Consider the following 24,570-nt stretch of genomic DNA (forward strand, 5'->3'; position numbering starts at 1 on the left):
CCACGCCAAGCAAATCCATCAGCCGGCCCAGGCCCTGCAGACCATACCACTTTCGTGGCCATTTGCTGTCTGGGGACTCGACATCCTGGGACCGTTTAGGCGGGCCCCGGGCGGGTTTGAGTATCTGTATGTCGCGATCGACAGGTTCACTAAGTGGCCCGAGGCTTATCCGGTCGTCAAGATCGATAAGCACTCCGCACTTAAATTCATTAAGGGCATCACGGCCCGGTTTGGAGTGCCTAACCGTATTATTACGGATAATGGCACCCAATTCACTAGTGAACTCTTCGGCGATTATTGCGAAGACATGGGCATCAAGCTCTGCTTCGCCTCACCTGCCCACCCCAGAAGCAATGGCCAAGTGGAGCGCGCCAATGCGGAAATCCTCAAAGGCCTTAAAACCAAGACCTTCAACATACTCAAGAAGCACGGCGATTCATGGATCGAGGAGTTGCCAGCAGTGCTCTGGGCAAACCGAACTACACCAAGCCGAGCAACCGGGGAAACGCCTTTCTTCCTCGTCTACGGCGCGGAAGCGGTTCTCCCATCCGAGCTCACCCTGAGGTCTCCTCGGGCCACCATGTACTGCGAGGCTGATCAAGATCAGCTTCGCAGAGATGACCTCGACTACTTGGAAGAGCGAAGGCGGCGCGCGGCCCTCCGAGCCGCGCGCTACCAGCAGAGCCTGCGACGCTACCATCAGCGTCACGTCCGGGCCCGATCACTCTGCGTCGACGACCTCGTCCTACGCCGCGTCCAAACGCGTGCTGGATTGAGCAAGCTTTCACCAATGTGGGAGGGTCCGTATCGAGTGGTCGGCGTCCCCCGGCCGGGCTCCATACGGCTGGCCACGGGCGATGGCACTGAGCTGCCTAACCCGTGGAACATCGAACACCTTCGTCGCTTCTACCCCTGAGGGGGGGGTCGGGTGTCAGGTTTCGGGCTCGGGCCAACCCCGCACCCCCTCGGGCGTGTAGGGTTGGCCGGGGGCTGCCACACATGCACATTCTTATTTCTTTTTTTTTTAGTATTTCAATAAAAGCAGTTTCACTTTCCTAAAGGCTGTATCTGTGCTGTTTTTTCCTTTTGAAGAATCTTGACTTGAAATAGGTCACTCGTGCTCAATCCTGCCCTCGGGGGCTCGGGTCGGCTAAAATCGCCAAACGGGGCCCAGAACCGAGCCGTGCCCCGAGGCGTGGTGAACTCCGGGGGGGAATCGGCAAAAACCCACAATCGGGTCACCCATAACCCTCGGTCACCACGTTCCCGGCCTGGCCAGTCTCGACATGTGGATCTCCCCGCGCCTTTTGAGGACTAGAACCTGGGCACAAGCCCTTATTCAAGCTAAGACACAAAAGGACCACGGCACAGATCATCCTCATCTCATACTCACAGCAAGATGAAATTAACACAAAAATTTCTTCATTTTTGATTACAGATTAAGTTGATCTATACAAAAAAGAGGCCCGAAGGCCTTAGAAGAAAGAAAAGAAGAAAAAACTGAAGAATGGCGGGGGTCTGGGGGCTCAATCCGATGCGCCCGGATCGCCGGCCTCGTCGTCACTGTCGTCTGCACCACCGGCATTGCCCTCCTGGTTGGAGTTGGGGGCGAACGCGAGCCGAGGGGCCGAGCCCTCGAAGCTGTCGACGATATGGTCGGCGGCATCCCAGACCTGCGCGCGCGCGGTCCTCGGTCCCAGGAGGGAACTCATCCAGCGCCATCCATGGAGAGAAATTGGGGTCCCTGGCCTGGTAACTCGCCAGGACGAGCTCCACCGCTCCTTGGGCGAGATCCCTCGAGGATGACTTAATTGTCTTCTCGAGCTCCTCGGGGAGCCGTTGGAGAGCCCCGGCCATCTTCGAGAGGCGCTGGGCGAGGCCTCCCTGGTTGTCGGCGTACTTTACGGTCCGCCCTCTCTAGAGGCCCACTTGCCGACCGGCGCAATCTAGGCGGGAGACGGCGTCCCAAAGCATGCCGGGCCCTACCTCGCCTGCCAAGCGGAGGGCTTCGACCTCCCCGGCGGACGAGTCCAGCGCGCCCTGCAGATCGGCGATGGTGCGTTCGGCAGCTGCGAGGCGGGCGGCTAAGTCGCTTTCGCCCGTGGCCGCCCCGCCGCTGCGCGCCCTCGCGTCCAGCTCCTTCGCCCGCGCCTCGAGCTCAGCGGCCCGTTGGTTCAGTACGGCCCTCTCGGCGCGGGCACCTTCCAGATTGCGGCGCGCCTGCTCCTCCTGTGCTGCCTCGCGGAGGGACAGGCTGACCGCCAGCTGTTGCGCCGCGGCCTCGGCCCCCTCGAGAGCTCGCTCCCGCTCGGTGAGCGCGTCCTCGCGGAGGCGGAGCGTGAACTCTTCTTCGGCGCAAGCAGCCTCGTGCGCCGCCAGCGTTGCTTCCCGGATGGTGACGGCGGCCTCGCGGTCCGCCAGATCCCTCTCCACGACGCAGGCGCGCTCTTCCAGCGCCATGGCGCGCGCCTCAAGGGCCTCTTCACGCTGCCGGGACGTCGCTTCGGTCTCCGCCGCCCGCTGTTCTCGGGCAGCGGCAGCGTCAAGCACCCCCTGGGCGGCGTCGAGCTTCTTCCTTAGCTCCGCCTCCCAGCTCCCGTATTGAAGGCGGAGGGTGTCCTGCGCCTCGTTCATCACGGTGGTGGCAATGAGGGCAGCCCCCCGCTCCTCCTCCACTTCCTTGGCGATCTCCGCCAGCACCTTCTTACGGGTTTCAAGCTCCGAGACGTGCCGGCGGTGAGCCTTACGGCCCACCTCCACCATGGCCTCCACCGAGCGTCGCCCCTCTTCGACACGCGCCCACGCGGCGTCGAGCTCCGCCCGCTCTGCCTGCAGGACCTCCACCTGGGCACTTAACCCATCCAACACCGTGGTGTTTGCGGCGGCCAAGGCCTGCAGAAGGGGCTCTGCGTTCAGTGGGGCGATAGAAGGCGTGGGGAAGAGCCGCCTTGGAGAGGATGCCACGCGGCTCGGGCCGCCGATGGAAGTGCCGGACTCGGGGATGTCCCCCGGACCCGGTTGGTCCTGAGCGTCGCCCGAGGGAGTGGGCCCAAGCGACGCGCCCGCAGCCTCGTCGCCAGCTGCCCCAGAAGTTGTCGCCTGAGCGTCGCCCGAGGGAGTGGGCTCAAGCGACGCGCCCGCGGCCTCGTCGCGAGTTGCCTCGGAAGTCGCCATCGCCTCGTCCTGGCGAAATCCGACTTCCTCCCGAGCGGCTTCCCTGGCCTGGCGGGCCCGGGCGGCCTCCTCCCGAGCGGTTTCCTCGGCCTGGCCAGCCCGGGCGGCCTCCTGGGCGGCCTCCTCGGCTTCCCGTAGGCGATCCGCGACCTCTCGCCGGTCAGATTCCCGCCTGAGGGCCTCTGCGGCCGCCGGATCCTCGGCCTCAGACTGGCCGGACTTGGAATGGCGGGAGGGACGCGACGGGATCTCGCTGAAACAAAAGAAAAAACCAGAAGACGAACAAGATGGGTGAGTGAAAACTCGCGTTAAGAGAATACAGCCACGATGGGTGAGAGACGAACCTGCGAGGGGGTTGGTTAAACGACCACTTTGGAGGGGAAATGAGGTTTCCCCGAGATGGTTCTGTCTCCCCCATCTTGCGGGGCCGCTTCTTCTTGCGCTCCCCCTCGGGCTGCGATGTTGGCGCGGCCCCTTCCGGGCGCCTGCTGCTGGCACGCGCCGCCCCGCCCCCTCGGGGAGGAGATGGGGGAGGTGTTCCTCCCTGCTTCCTCTTCCCCCGGGCGTCGGCAGGGCGGCTGCTCCCCGGGCCCCTGTCGCGGGACCCAGAAGCACGACCCCCTCTCGGGGTAGATTGTTCCCCCCTGCGGCTCCCGCCTGCGCCGTCGTGGCCCTTTGGAGCTCGCTCCTCTGAGGCCCCGACCGCCATCATAATGGTCAGGATGGAGGCGCGGTCTGGATCGCTGCAGAGGGGGAGGATTCCTTGGGGAATGAGGGCCGCCTCTACGGAGTTGAGATTCAGCACCCGTTGGACCAATATCTTGAAGTCCTCAGGAGCCCAGTCCCATCTCACTCCCTGGTGGGTCCTCGTGAAGTCTTCGGACCCGGTGTACTCCAGGCGCCCCGAGCGCGTCGCTGGAGCGGCGCAATCCGACGACGGAGGTAGTCGCCGTACACCATGGCCCCTGTGAGCCCCTGGGATCGCAGGCCCGCCAGGTGGTCGAGGACGGCGTCATAGCCATCCCCCAGATCTACCGGCGCCCGCCAGCTGGAGGCCTGCGCCGGGGGCTGGCTCGGAAGTCGGAGGCGCGCTTCGTCGGCGAGGGGAGTGTAGAACCAGTCGCTCTTCCAGTCGTCCCACTTCTTGCGGAGGGCGCAGGGGATGTAGCGGTTCAGCACCGGCCCCCGTGGCTGGAAGTAGCAGCCACCGACTACCGAAGGCGGCGACACCGACTGCACGGTGAAGAACCACCGGAACAGCTGAAGAGATGGGCGCACCACAATGAACATCTCGCACAGATGCGCGAAGATGGCCAATGTCATCACCGCGTTGGGGGTGAGGTGCGCCATCTGGAGATCGTAGAACTCCAGAACATCCATGAAGAAAGAAGAAAATGGCGGAACCAGCCCTGCCATTGCAAAGGGGAGAAAGAAGACGGACCGCCCCGGGTAGTCTGGCGCCGGGCGTCCCTCGCCCAGCGTGACTATCTCCCGGCCGGTGGCAGATTCCGGCATGAAGCGGCGCGACAGCCCAGCCTGCCTCTCGCTCACGATGCGGGAAGGCGGCAGCACGCTACCATCGAGCAGAGCGGAGCCCCGTGCCATGGCGCCGGAGAAAGAGAAGATTAAGAGTGAGCGCGTGTGGCGAAGGTAGGGCACAGGAAAGAAGGAGTTAGGGCGCAAGCGGCGAAGACAAGGGGAATAATGGCGAAAGGAAGGAAACAGATCCCTTCCTCAGTGCCTTTATACTCTTGCCAACGCTGTGCCCGGCTCCTCGCTTCTCGCGCCCACTATTTCGCCCCCTCGTTTCTCGCGCCCACACTTCCACTAATCCCATTCGCCCGCTTGCGGCGCATGAGGTGGATATGCGGTTGTGGCAGTCGAGATAGATCATATCGTGCGCGCGTTAATTACGCTCGCCGACCGAAGCAACGTTACCATATCTCCAGACGAAACGAATCGCCATGTCCAGATTCGTGTGCTACTCAAGTAATGTGGCAGTCTTGAAGAGACCGCTCATTGTTGACAGCCGAGTTACCATTGCCGATGTGCGTGGTTTGTGACCGTTGGGTTTCTGCCCAATTGTGGAGACCGGTCCCACCTGTCACTAGGCCTTAGGAGTGGCGTCACGCCCGACCGTTTCCCTTAAAGAGGGCGATCGCCCTGGCATAACGCCGGGGGCTACTGTCGGTGACATGGGATCAGGAGTATCATGACTAGAGGTTTCAGGCAGACACAATCGCACACGTGGCCTGGCACCTCCGAGGGACGTCGGGCCCGAGGGTGATGTGTTCGCCCTCCTCTTAGTCCCCCCGAGGGGGTCGGGCCGCACCCGCCTCGGCCCCGAGGGCCGAGGCGCCCCGACCCCTCGTGGGTCTTTGCTCTGCGTGTATGGGTTAGGTGAGCACAGTGGGGCTCACCTAACCACATTTATTGCGGTTTGGCTGAGCGTGTCACGCCGCATGTAACACAGTGCAGTGCACTAGTTTATCCGGTCAGTGACCAGTCACAGACCGGTCAGATCGCGGGTTAGGTGGCGACAGGCGATCTGACACACGCCTCGCCCCATCCCGTCAGGACGAGGGCTTCTAGACGCTCGTCCCCAGCTGGAGCTAGCGTGTTACCTCCCAGAGATGGCACGTTAGTCCTGGTCAGATATATGCCAGGCTTCATCCTAACCATTGCAGGCAAGATGTTGTGTGAAGAAGGGCGAACATGTAGATTGCTAAGCAGACACGTGGTGGACAAGAATGACCGACGTGACTGGTCTGACACCGGTCATGTCGTCAGCAGACAGCCACGATTCCACGTCGCACCTGCTCCCGGCGAAAGTGGAGGTAGTTGTGGCCCGTCTCATCAGAAGGTGACTCGGACGGCAACTATACAAATCTCCGTCCATTTATGAAAAGGTGGGGTAAGTCCCCACAAAAAAAGAGAGAAATGGTGCATGTGGTATCCCCTTAAGATATAAAAGGAGGACCTTGCCCACTGAGATGGGGACTGGACTTTTCCAGATTGGGAACCCAGAACATGGGAGAGGCTGGCTCATACCTTGTAGCTCCTTCATACGCAGATCACCCAAAACACAGGAGTAGGGTATTACGCTTCTCAGCGGCCCGAACCTGTATACATCGCCCGTGTCTTGTGTGTTTCCGGTCTAGCGAACCTTCCACATACAGAGAGCTTAGAATCTCACCCTGAGTCCCCGGCCGAACCGGCAAAGGGGGGCCTGCGCAGTCTCCCGGTGAGGAGCCTCACGCTCCGTCAAAGTTGGACGACAAATCTAGTTCATATTTGAAGGCCTCATTGTTTGGCTTATGCTTACTACTATAAGCCAAATTTTAAATTTTAGAACTTAATTTTGAATTTGAATTTTTGGTTTTTTATCGTACTTTATTTTATAGATTTTGCTTTCGAGTCGTTAAGAACAAATATTTGCACACAAATAGTCTTTATTTAGAAATAAGTGATTAGTATAAGCTCATGAATAAACGAAACAATAGGCAGTGATTAATCCACGACACATATGCACAAATCAAATTGGTTTTACTCGTGGTAACGCAAGGGTATCTTTTCTAGTCCATTAAAAAAATCAACTTATGCTTACAAATCTAGTCTAAGATAGTAACAAGTATTTGATTTTTTTTACGAAGGAAGCAGTTTAATGTGAATGAAAAAAGTCACCCCAAGTTAAATCCACAGCAAATATATCAATGTTAAAACCTCAAATGGCTCGCTATAATCGGTGAACTTGGCATGGCCTAATATATTTTAACCCACTCAAATCAAAATTGAAGTCCAAAATTTATGAAAAAAAAGGTTGAAGTATGAATGGTTTTTAATTTTAGTTGTAGAAAAAGGAAATGAATATGGCGAAAAACATGGTGGAGAAAATAGCAGTGGCCACCCGATGAAACGCAGATGGTGGAGCGGGGCCCACGTGGCAGTGTAAAGAAAGAAAGAAGGGGGATCCCAAATAATATCTTGTATCTTGTGGTGTGGACCTGTGGTGGGAGGGAGGAGTCGATCTGGTTGTGGTTCCCCTCCTCTCCTCTCTTTCTTCTTCTTCTCCAAATCCAATTTCTCCAGAGAGCAGAATCTCTCTCAATCCAATCCATCCCCGACCCCGATCCCAAACCCTAGCTAGCACGTACTCCAGTAGACTGCGATGGGCGCGCCGCCGACCAGGGAATCCGAAGCCCGCGACGAGGAGGCGGAGGTGTCCCGATCGGGTGAGCAAGGCGGCGGTGAGGCCTCTACGACGCAGCAGCAGCAGCAGCCGGTGCCTCTGCGCCACCAGCTGCTCGGCGCCTGCCGCGCCGACGAACGCCTCAGGCCCCTCCTCACTCTCAACCTCTCATGCGGCGCCGCCGAGGACCGCTTCATCTCCCACCTCTCGCAGGTACCTACACCTTTCCCTTTCTTCTCTGCAACAACAAACCCCAAACCTACCCGATCTCATCTTCCATCCATCCATGCTAACAGCACTTCGAGGCGTCCGAGGTCGGCTTGCTCTACAGGTGTCTCTGCGTTCCCCTCGTCGCTCTTCGCGTCGGCAAGGTCGACCGCCATGGTCCTCTCCTCTGCCCAACGCCCATCAGGTACCGTGCTTCTTTCCCTTTCCTTCCTTCCCCCTTGCGTTGCTTGGATTCTCCTGTACTGTTACACTTTTCCTCTCTTCAACACAACAAACAATGAGGAATACTTGCACTTGAACCTTTTATTTATTCTCTCAACCTTATTTACTGGTAACGACTCTCGTGATGATTGTTATACACAAGGGCATCACTGATTTGCCTCCTGCTTGTTTGCATGCATAAGTCTTTAAACTGCTTGTTTACTCTTATCGGTTCCTATTAGCATTTACATTCTACTCTTGGATTGATCCAATGTTTCCTTGCAACTAGAACTTCCTCCTTTCAACTTCACTTGTACTGGACTAGCCTTGCCTTCGCCCTTCTGTATGTCTTTTTCTCCCCACACACACAAAGAAAAAATCTGTATGTCTTTTTCTCCCCATACACACAAGAAAAAAAGAAACCACAAATTCATGTCATGAGAACTGTCAATTCATGTCATGAGAACTGTCAATTCATTGGTTTGATCATGTTAATTCTTGCATGTTTACCCTACTACTTCTCAAGTAGGCAGCACAAACTCTTCTGCTGAGGGATTATATAGCATGTTTGGCGCCTGTTGAGCATGTCCATGGTAACATACTTGTGTTTGGAAATTGTGTGCCCTACTATTAATTTGTCTCCAATGGCCCACTAAACTTTTCTTACGTTTTTTTTCCTGAACTATGTCTACTTCATATGCAAGTGCAAGCTAGTATGTTGTAAGAACTTGCATGGGGATCGCTTACTGTTGTCTCCAAAATTTTGGTATCTTGAATCCTATTTATCCATATGTCTTTATGTAGCTTGCACCTAGCGAAGGAAAATGAAAATAATATGTCTAACTGCACAGTTGTTTGTTCTTTTTTATATAAAATAATAGCGTGGTAGTAGTGGCCATTCTATTCTGGTGGTCCTTTCTTTTGTTAGGAATATGTTCCATGTTACAATCGTCCAGTCAGAAGACTTAGTAATAAGCGATGAATCGTCCATTGCTTGCATGGGCAAGTATTGCAAGTGCTTCCTTCAATAGATTTTTGAATATTGCCATATCCAAAACAATCTGAAAACCCTTGTACTTCTCCGGTCAGCATAATAATGCCTTCTGGTCCTCCTATTTTTCTTCTTTGCCTCTTTCATGCCAGTACACTAATCCAGTTAGACCTGTGTTCATGCAGTCACTATCCTGTGTCACAGAATTATGCTACGGAATTCCTTCGTTCTTCTGTTTCTCTCTGCTATTTTAAGCATTTTGTCCGATACAGTGATACTCTGATTTTGACATGATCATTCATGTCATTTCTTTTGTTCACTTCATATCATATAATAATTTCTCATGAGCAGATATTTTCAAGAATTCTCACCTAATTAAGAAGTATTATACTAGAAATTGTTGATTACAGGATTACATGTTTCATCTTATGAGCGATGGCACTGTTCATCCTACCAAATAAATATGTCTTTTCATTTGTAGGTAATTTGGGCGTGTGTCATAATCTCTGATATATGAGGAAAGAGAAGGTAGTTTCTTTCATGGCCTTACGATATTATGTTGCCTGCATTGATAATGATTAACAGTACAATTCTAGTCTTGGATGAGATTTGATTAATAGGATTCCTGATTATTGATGCTTTTAGATGTTATATCTAACTGTGAAGAGTGTGCTGTCTTTTTTTATTGTTGTTTTTACTTCTGGTATTACTTCTAGGAACAAAATTCACTTTACTCCCCCTACCATTTCAGTGGATTTAACCTCCCCCAAAACTGTTTTTTTGGCTCAGCTTACTTTATCCCCTGAAACTACTGAAACTGGCTCACTTCATCCCCTAATATAATTACTTATTTTTTAATTCTCTGTGTACAAATTGTGTTATAGGTTGATTTTTTTGTGAGATGACACATGACAGTGCAATCTTTGTTACAATATTGTACATACTTTTACATTTTGATGGTTGAATCATTCGTAGGTGCTTCCAACCCATCCAAATGGTTGGAAGTTCTAAAAATTTTTCGAGAACATTAGGTTTCTTATCTGTCATCGCACAAATTTCAATTTAAAACATGACTTGCAGAAAGAAAAACAAAAGGATAAATTTCATGAGGAGGTGAAGTGGGCCAGTTTAAGTAGTTCAGCGGGGTTAAATGCTCCAGCAGAATACTTTAGGGGGAAGTGGACTTTTCATTAATTTATATGATGTGCAGTTATAAAGTATGCTTGTGGTTGCAGCTAATTATTGCTAGCATCTCTGGTGTTGTTACTTTACAGAGTACTTTTAGTATTTGCTTCACTCGGCTCACGCTGTAAATGTAAATATTTGGTTCGTTAGTTCACAGTGACAGTGTTTTACAAGTTGCACCGTCGATGAATCGTTGTGTTTGCAAACTGTGCCTTTTATTTTCCCCTCTTGACGTGTTATCCATTAAACACTATGTGCTACATCTTTTGTCTTCCACTTAAAATGGCACTTGGTGTGTTCTTGTTGTTATTATGCCCTTATGCTGTAAAAAAGTATTCCTGCTATCAATATCATTGCTCTACAAGGTTTTACCTGTGAGGGAAATATTTTTAGTTTATGTTTGGTTTTTACATGCTCATGTTGATCAAGGTAATAAGAAAGTCAAAGAATTGGCCATTTACTTTTTTTTTATTTACTCCTATTTCTTTCTATGAAAAAAAGAGTTTTCCCATCAAAAAAAGAAAAACAGAGTTTTTTTATTCTTTTTCTTTTTTGGAAAAAGGTGTCAAACACGACAATTTAAGTTGATTTATGAATGTCTTTACTCATCATTTAGTCCCACAGATGTTTCGAAATTTATGTTTTGCCATGTTGTGCGTCAGTGCATGTTACATTTCTACACTTGTCTAGTGTTTCTGGTCTCATCTATTGCTGAGGCTAGATTTTGAAATTGTTTACCACTTCCCTTCTTTCCCCTTTGTTAATTCTTATCTCCCATTATGTTTCTTCTGAAGTTTCTCTTCTGCTCTTCGTTTAATTGATTTCATTTTCCCCCTTTATTTTCTTATTGATGGTGCAAAAGGGGATTTGTGTTTATCCACTCATGGTATCGCCATTGACCCACTCAGTCCAAGTGTCCAACTAAAAGTGTACATTTATCTTATATGCTACTTTATATTGTGTATGAATTTATAGACCAAAAGAACTAAAGCGGGCCAATCGAGTGCAAAACAATGATGCCATTGCAATACTTTCCATAGACATTTATTTGTCAATTATCTTATTTTCATTTAAAATAAGGATTCAAGGGTCTCATGTGCATCAATTTCTATGTGCAGAGGAAAGCTGAGCCTTGGTCTTCTTCCTTCATCGAGCATGTGCATTATCTTTGCTGGTGATGATGGTCATTCGGAGCAACTAGCTCTCCTGAACAATGACCATGAAGTTTCAGAAGTTTGTGTTGAAGAAATTTCAGCTGATAATACAGGACGATCTTTCCTCATCAGGATTTCAGAATCTAAAGTTTTTTACTATTGGTGTGCTGAGAAGTCAAAGAAACACGGGATGGACCTTCTTGCAAAGGTTCGTGTTTTGTATCATACAGTCTATCAGCTTTTTACATAAATGGGTGACTATAAAAGCTTGAGCAATTCGTGTTAGACTAAAAATCGACATCACAATTTTCTATGAAAATGTGCCAATATTACTGAGAATGTTGATTCTTCTATCTACATTTTGTGTGCAGATGAAAAATCTACTGCAGGGAAGGCCAACACTCTCTGATCTCACAGGCATCTCAGATTCACGACTGGATGCTTTTGCCACTCATCTACACGCTTATCTTGTTGCATCAAGTATTGGAGATGTTAAATCGCTGGGATCACTTAATGACTTCCTGGGCGCTTCAAGCCCACAAGATCAATATTTACAGCCCTCATCAGTTGTTTCCAAGTCTTCACGCTTCTGCACCTCTGCAGCTAATGCAGCAAAAGCAAGTTCTGTCTACCAAACTAGTCTGAGTCCCAGATGTGGTGCTTTTAAAGATGGAGTGCCAAGGATGTCGTGTGCAAAGATTGCTGGAAGAGACAAGCTGAAGCGACGTGGGGACTGGCTGAGCTCATCAACTGGTCCTGATGACGCAAATCTTTTGACACCGAAGATTGTTAGCTCTGATTCTGCCAGTGAGAAGTGTGGTGGGGACTGTTCTGAAAACAGTGCTAATTCACCTCCTCTAGACTTGCCTCTTTCATTTCCCTTGTTGCCATCTCTGTTTCCTCTTGCGACTCAATATCCACTTCCTAAGGATTCTACAGAGCAACCATTTAAGCCTTACTATTGCTGGTGCCCACCATGCCCATCTTCTCTGCAGTACAGTGTAACCCCTCTGCATATGCCAGTTACATCTGTAGAACCACTGCCCTTGCCGCCTTTGAGTTCTCTGCTATCAAATGATCAGCCGCCGACTTCAACAGTTTCTGCAAAGATGGATACAACTGATCTCCCGTCACTTAATCTTCCATCGATACTGCGTGATCCTTTACTTCACCTGCCGCTTCCTACTTCACCACTTGTATCCTTGCATGGTTCACAAGTTCCAACATTCACACCATTGATGTCTGACCCCATTGTGCATGTCCCGGTCATTGATGTGTGTTCCTCTGGCCAGGCTTACCTGGTGAGTTGCGGGCCTTCTATGTCTGCGACTGTTACCCTGCTCCCTAGCTTGAAGCCCCTGATTCCAGAAACAGAATCTTTGGTTGAGAGAAGCGCTAGGGAAACACTAATGAGGCTTATAGCCTCAACACCATCTGCAAGTAATCCCCAGCTGGTGAACATTCTCCCTGCAGTCCTTACTGACGTGCCTGAAATGAATGTAAGCAAACGAAAACTGTTGTTCGCCTTAATTTAACTGGCTTTTGATGTAGCTTACCTGGCCTCGTTCTTTTTGTAGGTGAGGAAACATCTTGGTGTCCATCCAGGCGACAGGCTAAGCTCATCTTGTAGCGTCGATGTGATTGGACCTGGGTTTGCCGTCACAGAGGATGATGCATCTGTTGGAGATGGGGCTCACGCAACTTTTGCGGAATATGATGATATCGGCGATCAGCAGCATTTTCAGAGCATGTAGGTGGTAGGTTGTCGACAAGGTACTCGTTGGTTGTCCAGAATATTTTGAAAGGCAGTTGTATCTATATGGTAATAGCTTAGCGTTGGGTTTACTTTTGTGACGCTCTGCGTACTGCCTATTTGCTGTGATGATTTAGCTGCTCAGTCAAAAACCTCATTAGGTTGGTCAATGTAATTAGCTGTTTGTAGTGTATTCATTCATAAAACTAAAAGCAAACTACCCAGTTAATTTGCTCGTGCGTTTCAAAGATTGAAATGTGGAATGGTTATGCACGTGCGTAGCTCAGCGTTTTTGCTTGAAGTTACTGTGGTAGATTGGGGTTTTGAACCAAATATGAATGATCAAATGCCTGATGTAACCACACGTGGCATTGTAAACCATGCAAATGTAAGGGCAAGCTAATTGACTGACAGCTTTTAGTTCACAAATATCAGTAAGATTTCCCTTTTTTTCAGTACAACTCCAATTCAATTGAAATGTTTCCGAATGGCTTTTCAATGCAAAAATATTGTGCAAGTGCAAGCTAATTGACAGCATGTGGTTCATCAATATAGGTCTTTCCAACACAACTCCAATCTAAATGTTTTTGAATGACTCTAAAATGCAAAAAAAAAAGAAGTGAAGAATCTGTGGGATTAAACCGTAGTACTTGTTAAATAATAAGAGACATAAATAACAAAAAAAAAGAGGGATCAACGAAACCGTGATGGATTCGGTGGTACGTGTGTACTTGGTATGGATTCCGGTTGGGTGCGCGTCGATTGATTCATTTGATTGGTAGGTATTAATGCTATATATATCGCCGCCACCGCGTGCTTCGGTTACATATGCAGCTGGAGTAGTAGCAGCTCCGATGGAGGCGACGACGACTGACGGCACGACGGACCACGCGGGGAAACCGGCGGTGAGGAGCAAGAGCGGGACGTGGAGGGCGTGCCCGTTCATCCTGGGGAACGAGTGCTGCGAGCGCCTGGCCTACTACGGCATGAGCGCCAACCTCGTCAACTACATGGTCGATCGCCTCCGCCAGGGCAACGCCGGCGCCGCCGCCAGCGTCAACAACTGGTCCGGCACATGCTACGTCATGCCCCTCGTCGGCGCCTTCCTCGCCGACGCCTACCTCGGTCGCTACCGCACCATCGCCGCGTTCATGGCGCTCTACATCGTCGGCCTCGCGCTCCTCACCATGAGCGCCTCCGTGCCAGGCATGAAGCCGCCTAACTGCGCCACAATATCCGCCTCCTCGTGCGGGCCCTCCCCAGGCCAGAGCGCCGCCTTCTTCGTCGCGCTCTACCTCATCGCCCTGGGCACCGGCGGGATCAAGCCCTGCGTCTCCTCCTTCGGCGCCGACCAGTTCGACGACGCCGACCCACGCGAGCACCGGAGCAAGGCCTCCTTCTTCAACTGGTTCTACATGTCCATCAACGTCGGCGCCCTGGTGGCGTCGTCGGTGCTCGTCTGGGTGCAGATGAACGTGGGCTGGGGGTGGGGCTTCGGCATCCCGGCCGTGGCCATGGCCGTGGCCGTCGCCAGCTTCCTCATGGGGAGCAGCCTCTACAGGCACCAGAAGCCCGGGGGGAGCCCGCTCACCAGGATGCTGCAGGTGGTCGTGGCCGCCGCCAGGAAGTCAAGGGTGGCGCTGCCCGCCGACGCCGCCGCGCTACTCTACGAGGGCGACAAGCTGGCCTGCGGGACGCGGCGGCTGGCTCACACGGAGCAGTTCAGGTGGCTGGACCGGGCTGCGGTGGTGACACCGACGACGGACAAGGACGACGACACCGGCAGCAGGTGGCGGCTGTGCCCGGTGACGCAGGTGGAGGAGCTCAAGGCGGTGGTGCGGCTGCTGCCGGTGTGGGCGAGCGGGATCGTGATGTCGGCGGTGTACGGGCAGATGAGCACCATGTTCGTGCTGCAGGGGAACACGCTGGACCCTCGCATGGGCGCTACCTTCAAGATCCCCTCGGCGTCGCTCTCCATCTTCGACACCCTCGCCGTCCTCGCCTGGGTCCCCGTCTACGACCGCCTCATCGTCCCCGCCGCCCGCCGCTTCACCGGCCACCCGCGCGGCTTCACGCAGCTCCAGCGCATGGGCATCGGCCTCCTCATCTCCGTCTTCTCCATGGTGGCCGCCGGGGTGCTGGAGGTGGTGCGCCTCCGCGTCGCCGCCGCCCACGGCATGCTCGACTCCACCTCCTACCTGCCCATCTCCATCTTCTGGCAGGTGCAGTACTTCATCATCGGCGCCGCTGAGGTGTTCGCCTTCATCGGCCAGATCGACTTCTTCTACGACCAGGCGCCCGACGACATGCGCAGCACGTGCACCGCGCTCTCGCTCACCTCCTCCGCGCTCGGCAACTACCTCAGCACGCTGCTCGTCGTCATCGTCACCGCCGCATCCACCAGGGGCGGCGGCCTCGGATGGATCCCCGACAACCTCAACCGCGGCCACCTCGACTACTTCTTCTGGCTGCTCGCCGCGCTCAGTGCTGTCAACTTCCTCGTCTACCTCTGGATCGCCAACTGGTACAGGTGCAAGACAATCACCACCACTGAAGCAGCCGCTCAGACTTGAGGGCCGGGACCCGGGAGATTATTACAATCTGAATCAATTTCTCAGAACCAGTATTAGTTACTGTTTTATTACAACCTCGAATCCCAAATGCTACAACATACATACTGCTATTTTCTGTCATAGGCATAACGTTTCTTACAGCAACTAGTAATATGTCAAAATCACTCGGAACAAATTTTGAGCCTGAGGCGACGTTGGGGTCGGCGCCGCCATGGCGCTCACCGACGGGGATTGGCAAAGGAGTTATCTCGAGTTCAGAGCTCCATCCTCCCCACCCCACCTGCGTTCGACAGAATCTGGAACCCACCTCGGATTGGATATGTGCCTAAATTGGGTGATTTTTTTTTAAAAAAAAAGAGACTCCTGCTTTTCCACTCGTCTGTGTGTCCCTCGGGTCAACTCTAGCATTTGGCCTGTGATTCTCCTACCCCCAAATGGAGGTTCGCATCGTCTGTCTTTGAGGCAAACGGCAAACTTTGCCGTTGATAACATCTGAAGCGTTCATCACTCAATCAACCGTTGCATGTTTAGGCCCCTCCTCATAGACTAATTAACAGCCAACTAATTAATAGAATCTGATGTGATAGTGCCTCCTTCCTCTACTTGTGCAAACTCTCTTACAATCAAAAATCTTTTGAACTTCTGGTTCTCCTCTCCATCAGAGTTGTTTTCTGTTCGTTCTTTGGGTTTGGGTATTTTCTCCTCTTTAGTAGTCAGTTCTAGCGTTGCCTCGCTCATGGTTCTTGTCAGTTGTTCGATTTTCGGTCGCAAGAATTCTCGGTGCACAATCTCAGCCTCAAATGCGCTGATCTGGGTTCAACAAAGATTTGCTGAAAGGTTGGAGTTTGTGTCCTTGACCTTGCCTGCTTCCTCCAATCATCAGAGCAAGAGCGAAAAATTCAAATTTGTCAACAGGAACCAATTGTTTGTCAAGAGTTAAGCACACTGGTTTCCCCTTTAATGAATTCGATCACTGTCTCTTTGCCTCAGAGCAAATTACTCCACTCCTCCTACCGAGCGAGCGGCATTAGTCACACCACCAACCGAACACCGCTCAAGAGCATTATTTTCGTCCGCAGCTGCCGCGACCCCATTGTTTGTGCTCGTCGCTACCGCTCCGGACACCGTTAGGATGGATTCATGTAGATAGATCCTTGGTGGCTTCCACCCCTGCCATCTCTCTTGCACTCTCCACCTTCCCATCCTTGCCTTCCTCCTCCTCCTTCGCTGCCTCCACCATTGCGCCCTCCGCCCCCCACCACCCCATCTTCCAGGCTCGTTGGGTCCGCAAGCTAAGGTTCCGACAGACAGCTCGATGACGTCAATCACTCACTACACCTGCAACACCTTTCCCACGCTCAAGTCACTCGTGCTGGAATTGGATGGAGACTCTACAATTGCAGCAAGGGGAACAAGGCGGTCCTGCTCAGGGAGAGGTACAGCTGCCAGCAGCAGATGGCGGTAGAACCAACAACCAGGCAACTCAACAGAAGGAGAAGCCAAGCTTCTAGGATCGATACTGAGGTAACCTTTGGGGGTTAGGCTTACTGTTTGAAGACCTAGGTTTTCTTCATGTGGTCCTACCTCCGACAGTTCACCACAACTTTGAGGCAGACCCCTCTAGAAAAGGAAAATCAATTAGCTTTTATCTTTGGTGCCAATGCGCCTACCATTCCTGCTGATGATGTTGAGATCAAGGACATCTTTCTCTGCAACCCAACCCCTAGAGGGACTTGCGCGAGCAGCCATCCCGGAGTTCCATGCCACAGCCAACTGTCGAGAGGTCGCAAAATTGGATAGGAGAATAGATCTTTTTGGTCTTTTGTATTCCTGTACCCCGTCCCCTTCATTTCTTGTTTTTTCCTTTAATTAAACTTTTTTTCCATCCTTAATACAAAGATGTGCTCCTTGCGTACTCAAAAAAAAAACCCCTAGAGGGACCGCTATCAGGCTGGGATCACCCCAAACCCCTATCACCCATCACAGCTACATTGTGCGCCGTCCGACAAATGGATAGAAACAGTGCGCCGGGCCCAGATGGATTTGGGCCAAGTTTTTATCAAGCGGCGTGAGATAGAATAGGATCGGATGTTATGCGGATGATGAACAGCTTCCACAATGAAGAAGCAGATTTGGGAAGGATTAACCAAGCACATATTATACTCTTGCCAAAACATACAAAAACAAACACGCCATACGTACGGTTATCGCACCATCTCATTGCAAAATTGTGCAATGAAGATTATTGCAAATTAAGGTGCTAGCTAATCGTCTTCAAAGATAACTTTCTTCCTTGATTGATCAAGACCAAACTAGTTTTCTTAAGGGAAGAAGCATATATGAAGACTTCATATATGCAACCGAATTAATCCAGTGTTGCCACAAAAGGAAGCAAGCAACAACAGTGTTTAAACTAGACTTTGCAAAGGCCTTTGATTCGATGGCTTGGGATAGTTTTCTGAAAATTATGACTATCAGAGACTTCCTGGCTAAATGGTGCAGATGGATAGACACCTTGTTGAAAACCTCTAAATCATTCATTCTGGTGAATGGAGTGCCTGGGCATTGGATAAATCTACAACAAGGAGTTAGGCAAGGGGACCCTATGTCCATGTATCTCTTCATTCTAGCTAGTAGCTGATGTTCTTCAAAAACTTATACAAAGCTCAGCGCATATCAGGTACCCCATCTATCCAGAAAAACCCTATGCGACTTTGCAATATGCAGATGATACCATTCTTATATGCAAAGCAAACAAGACCGATGTGCAAGAACTTAAGTACTGTCTTGATAGTTCTGCCAAAGCAATAGGGTTAAAAATCAATTACAATAAGAGTACTCCGGTGGCAATGCATACAACTCAAGAGGACAGAGCTGAACTAGCTGTTGTGCTAAGACGTCAAGTAGATAGCTTCCCTCTCTTATTTGGGACTCCCTCTGTCAAGCTCCAAACTCAGATAGGCTAATCTACAACCTATGATTGACAAAGCGGACAAGCACCTGGCGGCTTGGCAAACAAAGCTACTTTTATATGCAGAAAGAATGATTCTAGTGAACACAGTTTTAAACAACTCCCAGTCTACACAATGGCTTCGGTCCAACTACCAAAAGGGTCGGTTGAAGCATTCGACAAAAATAAGAAGGGTGTTCCTTTGGCATAGGGAGCATTCATGCAGCGGAGCTGGATGCTTAGTAGCATGGACTGATGTTTGTGTGCCTAAGGCAAAAGAAGGATTAGGAATCAGAAGTCTGCATAAACAAAATGAAGCTCTCCTCCTCAAGCGACTGCACCACTTACATTCTACTGACTCCTCTTGGGCAAAGGTGGATTTTGGCAAGAGTTTGAAAACTCGTCTCTATTCTATGACAAACTCATGGGGACACATTGGGATGACATGCATGCTAAACTTGATCTTAAAGATGTAGAACTTAACCTCGGTTATTGTTGGAAATGGGCAACGAACTTCATTCCGGTATGATGTATGGGTTGAAGAGTATCCTCTCAAAAGAAAAATTTCAGACCTGTACACGCATGCTGGGGACAAACATGCATGCCACGGTGGCTCAGGTACTCTTTGCTGATTTGAGGGATTGTTTTGTTCCCAGGTTGTACAATATAGCGAATGATCAGATCCAGGGCCTAGCTATGATCCTTGCAAATACCTCGGTGAACAATCTACATGATATTAGGTGTGTTGTAAAAGGGGTGGAAGGGAGTATTTTGATGTCCCAACAAATCTACGAGTCCTTCAATGAAGATCGAATGAACGACCAAAATTAGAAATTTGTTTGGAAAAGCCGAGCTCCACCAAAAATCAAATTCTTTGCCTAGTTGCTAGCAAAAGAGAGAATCCATACAAAACAAAACCTATTCAAGAACATTGTGCAAACAGGGGGTTGTGACCTTTGTGAGGGTGAAGAGAGATGACTTTTCGTATATGCATTGGATGCTCTTTTGCTCACTCCTTCTGGATATGGCAAACCTAGCAAGATTGCCCCCCCCCCCCACCAATGCAACCCTCTGGGTCGAACGCTTCAAAAGTTAAGATAGAATAGTTGTTCCTCTTGGAAGGGAACTCTTTCCTCTTCAATTCGCCGTTCTGTAAATTAATGATGCCATATACTACTTTCTTTTGAAATGAAATTCATGTGGGAAACTCCCCCCCCCCCCGGGGTGAACTTTCTAAAAAAACTAGTAATATATCTGTGCGTCGCAACGAGACATGTCCATATAATTAGGGATTGGTTGGGTTGATGCAGGCAGGCCAGACCCATATAATTGTAGATTAGTTGGGTGGATAGATTAAGGAGAAAGTAATGGATCCTACATGGTTACGCACACGAAGTGAGAACGGAACGGAAGGAAAAGGACTCCACTTCTAAAGTAGTAAGAGGTATGCACGATGGCCACAAAATTCATTCAACCTGCAGAGTTGTACAATGATACAATATATCACTACTGTTCTAAAAAACATCACTACAGTACGTTTTGAGGCAAACATCTCGCGGTAGTTCACCCCTAAGAAAAAGAAGAAATTACAGCTGATCATTCAAGGTGCATGTTTGCACTGAAAATTTGGGTCTCAATCACAGTCACAGATCAGCAAACAAATGGTAAGTCCTGGAATCGACCATGATTAGCCTGAGCGCAGCAACTGCAGCTGCGATGGACAATAAGCTGAAGCCAGCAACATTGAGCCAGTGCCAGGATATCTGCAAGGTGGACAACTTGTGCCTCTTCACCATCAGGTACATGTGATTTGCAAGAACGAATGTCAAGGGGAAGGTGCTGAGAGCTCCGGTCAGGCTCATGAAGTCGCCAAGGAATGGGAGCATCGCAGCTACCAAGGTGTTGACAGTCAGGTAGCCTCCTCTTACACCCACTCTGAACATCACATTGTGGATCGCAAAAGGGCCACCGTGTCCGCTGCCGTATTTCGTGTCCAAGAACTCGTACATTGGGCTCGCGAATATCTGACATTTGACTATAAAAGTAAATTCAAAAAACACATGCACACGCACACGCACACACAACTGTGAATTGAAAAAACACACACAATTGGAAAATTACTGAGGTGGAGTGGACCTACATGTAATGCTATGACGGTCTGAAGAAACGCTGATAGATTTGCCATAGCTTTTACCCAAACTGGCCCCTTGACGCTATTCAGTAGATAACTTGATGTTGAGGATCCATAAGCCCAATAGCCCATAAAGGTCACGGCATAAAGAGGTAACGAACCGACAGTGAACTGAAACCATAGAGCCTTCTCCATGTTCTTCACCACAGGAGGCCTTATGGTTGCCTGCAATATTGTAGTAAACATAAGATAAGCAATTTCATAGCAAATAAACTAGTCACTGGCCATATGTGCTACACTGACTCACTTGAATTTCTGGCAGCATTCCAGTGTTGTAAGCGAACACGAGATTTGCCACAGCACCTATCGTAGTGAAGATTCTAGCTGAATGGGATCCAGGAATAGTATAATCCTTTGCAGGTGTGGTTATCCCTTTCAAAAGAAAAAAATAATAATGAAATTTTATATGACGACAAATGGAAATGCAATGAATCATGGTCTCAAAATTGGCAGGACAGTTGAACAAAGAAACAATGTGTAATACCATCTCTAAGCGATAGCACAAATGCTATAGTAATATAGATGAGACTGAAAAATGTTGAGAATCCCAACCAAATCCTGAGAGCAGAGAGATAAGGAATTCCGAAGGCAAAAAGAGCACAGACAAACCCAGATAATGCTATACAGTAGGGTAGCTTTAGAACTCCATCATCCCTGAACAATACATATGTTGCCTGCACAGAGGAAGTTCACAAAGTGAGTTCAGGAGGGGAAAAGACTTCATATGCCATCAACTAATTTATTCTTTCTGGAAATAAATTCAACACGTGCATTCTGGCAAAATTTCTAAACTTAGATACTGAGATATAGAAGGGCCAGATATTGCAGGGAATAAATATGGATAGAGCAACATGGAATTTTCACCAGATTGGTTTTCACCATAACAAAAGCTGGGTATCGTTACTCTGTAGTCTGTACCTTCAAGGCTTGGCCAGCTAATATTATAAAGCCAGTGTTGATCATGAATAGATTAACATATTGCAGAGCCCATGTAAGCGAATACATTTTTCTACCTGTAGTCACCAGAATAAAGGAAATTCAATCACACCTTTTCTATTAATAAACAAAACCACAGAAATGCATTAAAAATCCAATAAAACAAGTATGAAATTTCAGAGATATGATGCAAGGGGGAATAAATTAAGGAAATGATGGTTGATTTCTAAAATTGACCGTCACAGGACAAAAGAGAAAAAAAAAGGAAAAGAGAATGAAACACCGCATTATCAAATATCAAGTAGACCTCATAGAAATATTTACCATATATGTGCCCAGCAAGATCTCTGTATCTAATATGTCGTTTGCCTCCGATTTCGTGAAGGCGAGCAAGGAGAGCATTGGCATACAGAGATATTGCAGCAGCTAGGATCAAGCCACATGTCCCACCAATCCAACCTAAAGGGACCATGACTGATCCAGAGTATCCCAGAACATATGCACTATTCACCCCAGTTGTCAGAACGAATCCAACTTGATACCAAGGATCTGAAAGTGAAAAGGAAAGAAGACTTTCAGGAGTTAATCAGTAATCATACATGCTACTTTGAAGATTGAAATGTGAAGCCATGGTACTGATATGCAGATTGACTTGAAAGACCATAAGGTCGTTTGCTCTCTCTTTCTCTTTCTCTCCTTTGGTTCAGGCCGAAGTGACATGACTCTAATTTTGGGTAGAGGAATCAGATAAACAGAAATAAGAACAGGCATCACTGAAAATATATGAAATTAAGAAAGGAAATTACTTCATCTATGAACATGAACGGGGTCTCTGCAGGATGATGAACATGAATGAGCTGACAGAAGAAGCCTTTTGTTTTCAATCTAGCCGTGGATAGCGTCTATTTTGGCACTAGGGACCTGTTTAGATTGATGATATTTTAAACCATACCATTATTTGGTAAAATTGACAATTATGTGGCTACATTTAGTTTGTTACCAAATATTGGCAATGTGTATGAAATTTTGGTAACATTATTAAGCCAATCCTAAAAAATTTTAGCAATGTTGCCAATTTGCCATAATTTTGCCATTGCCAAAAATTTTGTAAGGTTCATTTTGGCATCAATCAAAACATACCCTAAGTTATGATGAGACATATCTCTACAAGTGAAAAGGGAATCCCAAAATGTAATAAAATGAGCCACATAAGTTGCAAAACAATAGCGTTGGGTCCACATAAAGAAAAAAAGCATGGCAAAGCACAACCGTTGGATGAGAGAGGAGACTTCTAGATGTATAGAGAAAAAGAAGAGGAAAGCGCCACTACATCACCTTTCCTACTAAGGCTTTGGGCCAAGTTTAGGCCATTAGCAGACAACCCCTTATTTTAATACTATATTATAAAATTATCTAATTAATACTACAAAGCTTTATTTATGTGTAACTCCGTATGTTTGTTTATAATTATAATCGATATCATGTATTATTTAAATTAATATTCTAGACCCTAAAACTACTCAAAATTGTGAACATGTAATGTATATCCATTTGACAATTTTATTTCTAATAATTAAACGGGCGCATGCTACAAATATAAATTTATAATTGGCCTATTGGTTCATAAATGGGCTATTGGGACATTGGTAAATATTAGTTCTAACGACTAATTGCAATTCAAGTTTGATAAAATATAGGTATCACAAGCGAAAAATAAACATGGTCATGAAACAACAGATGTAGTAGGAATGTAACATCTTATGTAGCAGCTGGACCTAGGATACATAAGAGGAGGATGGGGGTCATGCAGCGACGGAGATGACGCTAACGCGACGGCTCAAGCGACAACAAAGTGGGCGATTATGGTTACATAGATAAGGAGGGTAGAATAGAGGAGGAAAAGACTACACTCACCATTTTATTAAGCTGAAAAATGGCTAGAGGTGTGTTCGGGAACCCTCACTCCTAGCACGCAAAACGAAATAGCGTTTAGCGTATGATTAATTAAGTATTAGCTAAAATAAATTTGAAAAATAGATTAATATGATTTTTTTAAAAGGAACTTTTATATAGAAAATTTTTGCAAAAAACACACCGTTTAGCAATTTGAAAAGCGTGCGCGCGGAAAACGAGGGAGATGAGTTGAGAAAGTAGAGATAAGAACTCGACCTAGATATTTCAAATTACATGCCTATTTACAATATTACTACAAATGACATTGTATGGTAAATTTGTTTGTTGTTATGACAATATTCTTAGTTACAAATTAATATAAACATGTGTTACAGCTACAACTCGTGCAAGTTATTTTCTTCAAACACTTAAGCTAATGTTAACACATTTAACAAAGAGAGAGGTTATAGTCGCACAAAAGTGCGACTTTATACGCTGGCATATGTATGATAGGCTCATACATAAGCATGAGTTGTGGTGTTCATCTTTGTTGAGTCAGGTACTGATAATAAAACAAACAAGAGAACATATATATATATATATATATATATATATATATATATATATATATATATATATATATATATATATATATATATATATATATATATATATATATATATAGATGAAAAATTACCAGCGCTAATCTGGTGCGCTGTATCCTCGGAGATGAGAGCCTTGTCGTCGGAATTGGCCATGTCGATGTTCATCTTGCAGGTAGACTGGCCTGGGGCAGCAGCAGCGCCGTCACCCCGTTCTCCTGGGGGGCCTCCTTCTGCTCCTGGCAATGGCAACGTCGGCAACGAGAGGAAGAAGAAGAGGAGTCTTCTTATTAGGTCAAAAGCATAGCCAAATTATTAAAAGCCCCCCCAAAAGTAGCAACAAATGGAATCCGTTCCATTCGTTTGCACTCCACATCGCACATATTATTGCAGAGGAACATGGAATATTAACAAATTTACTAGTTTTTTTCTCCTTTTCCGTTTCATAATCATACCCTCCCTCCTAGTATTAATCACTAGTAGAGTGGAATGTAAAACAAACAACTAAACAAAGGAATAAACTTTTTTCCCCTTTTCGTTAAAGATCCCC

At 48.2% G+C, this 24,570-nt stretch overlaps 3 protein-coding genes across 9 annotated transcripts; 2 read left to right on the forward strand and 1 right to left on the reverse strand.

Annotated features, from left to right (window-relative positions):
• Window positions 1-7,180: 7,180 nt before the first annotated feature.
• Window positions 7,181-13,104, forward strand: LOC4342164 (uncharacterized). Its single transcript, XM_015791036.3, has 5 exons — window positions 7,181-7,576; window positions 7,660-7,775; window positions 11,087-11,330; window positions 11,494-12,621; window positions 12,700-13,104. Exons 1-5 carry the CDS (start codon window positions 7,343-7,345, stop codon window positions 12,874-12,876), a joined length of 1,899 nt encoding a protein of 632 aa, XP_015646522.1. The 5' UTR covers window positions 7,181-7,342; the 3' UTR covers window positions 12,877-13,104.
• Window positions 13,105-13,322: 218 nt separating this feature from the next.
• Window positions 13,323-15,568, forward strand: LOC136351048 (protein NRT1/ PTR FAMILY 8.2-like). Its single transcript, XM_066312606.1, has one exon. It carries the CDS (start codon window positions 13,664-13,666, stop codon window positions 15,446-15,448), a length of 1,785 nt encoding a protein of 594 aa, XP_066168703.1. The 5' UTR covers window positions 13,323-13,663; the 3' UTR covers window positions 15,449-15,568.
• Window positions 15,569-19,829: 4,261 nt separating this feature from the next.
• Window positions 19,830-24,570, reverse strand: LOC4342166 (probable proline transporter 2). Of its 7 annotated transcripts, XM_015789683.3 has the most exons (10): window positions 24,116-24,264; window positions 23,440-23,490; window positions 22,332-22,446; window positions 22,162-22,249; window positions 21,850-22,074; window positions 21,508-21,602; window positions 21,074-21,263; window positions 20,837-20,961; window positions 20,539-20,754; window positions 19,834-20,422 (listed from the first exon to the last, which is right to left on the reverse strand). In XM_015789683.3, the coding sequence occupies exons 4-10, from the start codon at window positions 22,187-22,189 to the stop codon at window positions 20,042-20,044; spliced, it is 1,260 nt and encodes a 419-aa protein (XP_015645169.1). In that variant the 5' UTR covers window positions 22,190-22,249; window positions 22,332-22,446; window positions 23,440-23,490; window positions 24,116-24,264; the 3' UTR covers window positions 19,834-20,041. The 7 variants fall into 7 exon arrangements, with proteins under 7 accessions (NP_001408881.1, XP_015645169.1, XP_015645168.1 ...); XM_015789682.3 differs by lacking the exon at window positions 23,440-23,490 and having other exon boundaries at window positions 24,116-24,279; XM_066311952.1 differs by lacking the exon at window positions 22,162-22,249 and having other exon boundaries at window positions 24,116-24,279.

This window comes from Oryza sativa, chromosome 7 (assembly GCF_034140825.1).
Source record: "Oryza sativa Japonica Group chromosome 7, ASM3414082v1".
NCBI classification, from domain to species: domain Eukaryota; kingdom Viridiplantae; phylum Streptophyta; class Magnoliopsida; order Poales; family Poaceae; genus Oryza; species Oryza sativa.

Excerpts from the sequence above, each read along its gene's own strand:
- LOC4342166 (NM_001421952.1), bottom strand. The coding sequence starts at position 24,188 with ATGAACATCGACATGGCCAATTCCGACGACAAGGCTCTCATCTCCGAG. Across the intron at positions 22,075-24,115 it reads AGCGCACCAGATTAGCGCTG|ATCCTTGGTATCAAGTTGGA; the intron begins GTAATTTTTCAT and ends TTTCACTTTCAG. Across the intron at positions 20,423-20,538 it reads AGACCGTCATAGCATTACAT|ATATTCGCGAGCCCAATGTA; the intron begins GTAGGTCCACTC and ends GTCAAATGTCAG.
- LOC136351048 (XM_066312606.1), top strand. The coding sequence starts at position 13,664 with ATGCTATATATATCGCCGCCACCGCGTGCTTCGGTTACATATGCAGCT.
- LOC4342164 (XM_015791036.3), top strand. The coding sequence starts at position 7,343 with ATGGGCGCGCCGCCGACCAGGGAATCCGAAGCCCGCGACGAGGAGGCG. Across the intron at positions 7,577-7,659 it reads TCATCTCCCACCTCTCGCAG|CACTTCGAGGCGTCCGAGGT; the intron begins GTACCTACACCT and ends CCATGCTAACAG. Across the intron at positions 11,331-11,493 it reads GGATGGACCTTCTTGCAAAG|ATGAAAAATCTACTGCAGGG; the intron begins GTTCGTGTTTTG and ends TTTTGTGTGCAG.